At 45.1% G+C, this 4,971-nt stretch overlaps 1 protein-coding gene across 2 annotated transcripts in view; it reads right to left on the reverse strand.

Moving 5' to 3' along the window:
- LOC311055880 (RNA binding protein fox-1 homolog 3-like) overlaps nt 1-4,971 on the reverse strand; it is a gene marked incomplete at its 3' end in the record, with an annotated part of 143,324 nt that overhangs the window by 2,016 nt on the left and 136,337 nt on the right. For both annotated transcript variants that reach the window (XM_084072146.1, XM_084072147.1), the window contains one exon: nt 1,814-1,975. In XM_084072146.1, coding sequence (XP_083928272.1) covers nt 1,814-1,975 — 162 coding nt within the window. The remainder of the gene's footprint in view (nt 1-1,813; nt 1,976-4,971) is intronic.

Consider the following 4,971-nt stretch of genomic DNA (forward strand, 5'->3'; position numbering starts at 1 on the left):
CCGGGGAACTGTACGCCTTTTCATATTTTTAGTGGGCTTTTTTTTTTTTTTTATGCTGTTGAGAAATCGCATGCAATGCCGGAATGGTAAATTTGAGTCATTTGTCAGGGAGAGCACTCGTCCGATCAACCTTGTGGGTAAGGAGGGGGCAAGTGGAGCGGGAGAACTTTCTACCCTCCATTGCTCTCTATCTCTCTCTCTGTCTCTCTCTATGTGTGTGTCTCTCTCTCTCTCTCTCTCTCTCTCTCTCTCTCTCTCTCTCTCTCTCTCTCTCTCTCTCTCTCTCTCCGTCTGTTCTTGAGTCCCACGGCACACTGCTGCATGCGTTTAACCACTTAAACCCTTTATACTGTATTTAGTTGAGGGCTCTATACTTATACCCCCACCCCCCATCCTTTTTCCCTCTACACCAAATCTCTTTGCCGAAAATAGGCAATCTACAAGCTCACAACACGTCGCATTGCAACATGCTGTGGGCTTATGGATTGCCTACTTTTGCTTGCATATTTGCCTTCTATATCTGATATGCCCAGAATAGAGATGTTAGGGTTCAATTACCCCTTAATCTTTACATTACTGGAGATTTGGGAGCCTGGCCACGTTCCCTCAACGTAAAGGCACGTTTTCAAACGGCGTTTACTTTTTTTTTAAACGCGTCATCGTCATTTCATCTTTGATGTTACAGTGGCTGCAAAAGCTAGCTAAAAACAGACATTAAACAAAATGCAACTTCATCGCTTCAAAATTCGGTTTTGGGTTCAGTGGAAAAAACTAAAAACAAATGAGTCAACGGAAAAGCATAATGTTACATTCGCACTAGCGGCGACAAAAGTATTGCTCGAGCGACACTTGCTGAAGTTTTCCTTACATTTTTGGAACACAGCAGGAATGGGATCTATGCACCAGCAGCCATATTGGAAAGAAATTGGGCCACTTCCATCACAGGTGTTACCAATTATGCTTATTAAGTCTCTGTTCCATTTAGTGTAGCACAGTGGTTCTCTAACTTTCTAAGTTCAAGGACCACCATAACTCGGAGAGTGTTACACCCCCATAAGGGGCCATTTGGAACCCCCTCAAGGAACCATGAGGGTCCCTGGAAACCTCTTTGAGACCCACAGGTGTAGCAGAGTGTTTCCGGTGAGCCGACATTCATAATATCAGCACCCTGACTCAATGGAACAGAGCCTCTATTAGTATCATTGTTAACACCTATGAAGGAAGTAAGGAAGAGGCCCGGTTTCTTTCCAACATGGCTGCTGTGCATAGAGCCTATTGTGGGGAGAAAGAAGGGTTGAGGATAAATGGTGAAACCAAAAACATAATATGATTGATTGACTTTCTGTTTTGCCCCAACAGGCGGCAGTTTAAGTACTCCATACTGTAGCTTCATGTCGCTGGCTTCCATCGCCATTGACCGTGACGCTTTCTTTTGTCGCCGCCAGTGTGAACACAGCAACAAGACATGTTGTATAGATAACATCGGATGCCAGTTTAGCACTAAGCACGTTAACAGTTGGCAACAGAAAATCATTGCACTAAAATGTTACACGATACAATGTCCATACACATGCTGTGGGGGGTGGGGGGAGGGGGATTCTCCATTTGAGTTGTTGTGCCATAATAGAAAAAAATTGAAAATAAAAACCAGGGACCAGGGTCAGTGGTCTTTATTTCGGAGTGCAGCTGAGTCGCATGTTTCGGGGGCCACTGTCTTAATTGTTTGCTGTCAGGGTTTGGGGCGGATAAAAACGGGTGTTGGTGGTGGTGGTGGTGTTGGTGGTGTGGGGTGGGGGGGTCTTACAGGACTTACCATAGTGCCCACGCTGTACGTGGCGGCCGGGCCGATTGTGTGGTGGTACGGGTCCGCCGTTGCATAGACTCTGCCGTAGCTGTGGGGGGATAAGAAGAGAAGAAAGGGGGGGGGGGGGTTGAAAAAAAAAAATAACCACGTAGAGGCGGCCGCTTCATTGATCTATCATTGAACAGGAGAGGAGAACATTTATGCATGCTTGTTTAATGTTCAAACCCCCCCTCCCCCCGTCAAGTCTCCCAACACAATCAATTATTTCCCCCGTGCACCTCCCTCCCGGGCCTCCTGCATTATACAAGGTGGTTAATAAAAGAAGACAAAAATGGAGGTGGGTGTGGGGGGGGGTGATAGTTCAAAGGTTGGGGAATTACACCAGTCTTTTTCATTGTCGTCTTGATTAGGCGGTGGGAATGGAAAGAGAAGGAACAGCCAGGAGGAGGGAGGGAGAGAGAGAGAGAGAGAGAGAGAGAGAGAGAGAGAGAGAGAGAGAGAGAGAGAGAGTGTGTGTGTGTAGTCCCATTGTCTGGTCTGTCAGGGTGCTCTCTCTCCGGTGTCGTGCAGAGGAAATAGCACGACACCGGAGCACAAATAGCAAAATAGCAAACTCACAACGCGTCGCAGCTAGGCACAATTATTGCATAATCACCTAATCGCAGTTATTTGAGATAATCGCAATTATTTTGCATAGTCGTTTCCAAGTTGAAAAAGGTTCATACATTTTCAAACATTTTCCAAAGATAGCTGAAATAGCAGATCTACAAGCTTACAACACGTCAAGTTGTAAGCTTATAGATCAGCTATTTCCGCAATTTTTCCTTTTTTTTTAAAGTATAAAATTAATAAATGTGTCAGTAATTTCTTTGTGTATTTAAGTCGTTTGTCATATCTTCCAATGTTCAACGCCCAAAAACACAATAACATCGTTAATCGCAATCGTGTGTGTGACAATTTATCGTCAACATAAACTTTTAATCGTGACAGACCTAGTCGCAGCGCAACCACGTATACATCAGGTGACGAGGATGCGCGAGGGGGCCTCTCTCTCTCTCTCTCTCTCTCTCTCTCTCTCTCTCTCTCTCTCTTTCTCTCTCTCTCTCTCTCTCTCTTTCTCTTCTCTCTCTCTCTCTCTCTCTCTCTCTCTCTCTCTCTCTCTCTCTCTCTCTTCTCTCTCTCTCTCTCTCTCTCTCTCTCTCTGTCTCTTTCTCTTTCCCCCCCTGCTCTTGTTTACTGAGGCTGCACAGTGGGCTCACGCCCCCTGCCTTTTCATTGTCGCCGGTTCGGAACTAATCCTTCCAATTTCCCTCTGACACAGGACAAGATGTGTCCTGCCCTTATTTATTTATTTGTACGACTTCGCATACTCCTCTATTTACTTTTTTCCTTTCTTTCTTTTTCTCCTCCTTTTTTCCTTTCTCCCCCAACCCCCCGGTTCTTGCCGTTCTCCGACGCTCGCTTGCAAATGAGCGTCTGTGCGGAGCAGATAAGGCACTTCTTTCCCCAGCCAAGGACCGAGGGCGCCAAATCAACCAGGAATATATCGTCGCGGTCGGGGTAGAAACCCTGTATGTCCAACACTGTTCCTCTTTTTTTCTTTCAATATTACTTTAAAATAGTGAAAATAGCCGATTGGACAAAATCTACGACGTGTTGTGAGCTTGTAGATCTGCTATTTTAATTATTTTTGCTCGACACCCTTGTATGGCGAAGTAGGGCAATCATTTACGAAAAAGCATTAAAAAAAAGTTGAAATATGGAGATACCAGGTTTCTGCCATGACAGCAACAAGAGAGAAAGAGAGGAAGAAAGAAGAGGGAGAGAAAGAGGGAGAGAAACGTTTTTCTTCTTTCCTAAAGGAGACAACAAGACAGAGAGCGTGGGAGCGTTTCGCATGAGCTGCTGCGTTGAGTTATATAAGATCTAAATATGGCCTGTCCCCGTTTTGAGTTCAGTGGCGCCGACACGCGCCAGGTCAGCGAGCGCGACGTGCACTCAGAAAAAAAGGAGAAGGCTTTGGCGAGGCTCCTGGTTGAAGCCCGCCCGTGTGAAAAGGAACCGGCGGTGGACAGAGTACTCAACAACCCCCGGTGCTTGAGTCAAAGTACATACAGTATACTCAAACTTTTTCATATCAAGGACCCTCCCCCCCCCCCCAAATTGATATGTACTGTATTTGGGCCGCGGACCCCCCCATCTGAAAGCTGTGAGCTTGTACATCTGCTCTCAGGTTTGAACCTTTACTCTGCGGCCCCGATTCTCGACCTTTATAACTTCACGAACCCCCAGTTTATTATGTAATTAAAGGCCAGTGGTTCCTCAAACTTTTTCATTTCAAGGACCCCCAAACTTATATGTGTTTGGTCGCGGACCCCCAATCTGAAAAGTTTTTGTGCCAGGGACCCCCAGGAGAAAAGATTTATGTAAAAAAAAAAAAAAAAAAAAAAAAAGTGTTTTAAATTATTACATTTTTCAAGATTGTTCAAGATTTTTCAAGATTGTTCAAGATTTTTCAAAAATCTGTGGCCTTCAACCTTTTTAAATTCAAGGACCCAACCAGTTTGATATACATTAGGCCCACGGACCCCATTTGACACTATCCTCATCTCCGGGGAGCCCCAATCTACAAAGCAAAAGCCTCGGTGTACTTTTAACTCTGAGAGCACATACACAAATGGAACCTTAATGGCTAAATTGACTTTCGTCAGCCCATGGGACCCCCGTTTCAAACGATTCTGGCCACGGTACCCGGCCGGATATGAAAGCATGCGCTGGTTTAAATGTGTGTAATTGTCCTTTTACACTGAGCAGCAAAATCATAATAATCATTACAATAATAAACTGTATTTGTATAGCGCCTTTCATGACATGAAACAAGAATAAAGCACAAGTGCTTTACGGCAGTGGTTCTCAAAGTGGGGTCCTTAGAACCCCAGGGGTACTTGAGGGGGTTCCAGGGGGTCCCCAGCTAAATGATGAATAGGAACCAAATGGACCCTTATGGGTCTGTAACTCTGAGAGTGTACACATGGAACCAAATGGACCCTGACGGGTCAATTTGATTCCATTTGTACACTATCAGAGTTAATTAACCTTGATTTTACAATGAATTGGGGTCCCAGAGATATAAATGCCATTAAATGGGGGTCCGCAGCCTAATGCAT

The sequence above is a fragment of the Gymnoscopelus microlampas genome, assembly GCF_963454915.1.
Source record: "Gymnoscopelus microlampas genome assembly, chromosome: 11".
NCBI classification, from domain to species: domain Eukaryota; kingdom Metazoa; phylum Chordata; class Actinopteri; order Myctophiformes; family Myctophidae; genus Gymnoscopelus; species Gymnoscopelus microlampas.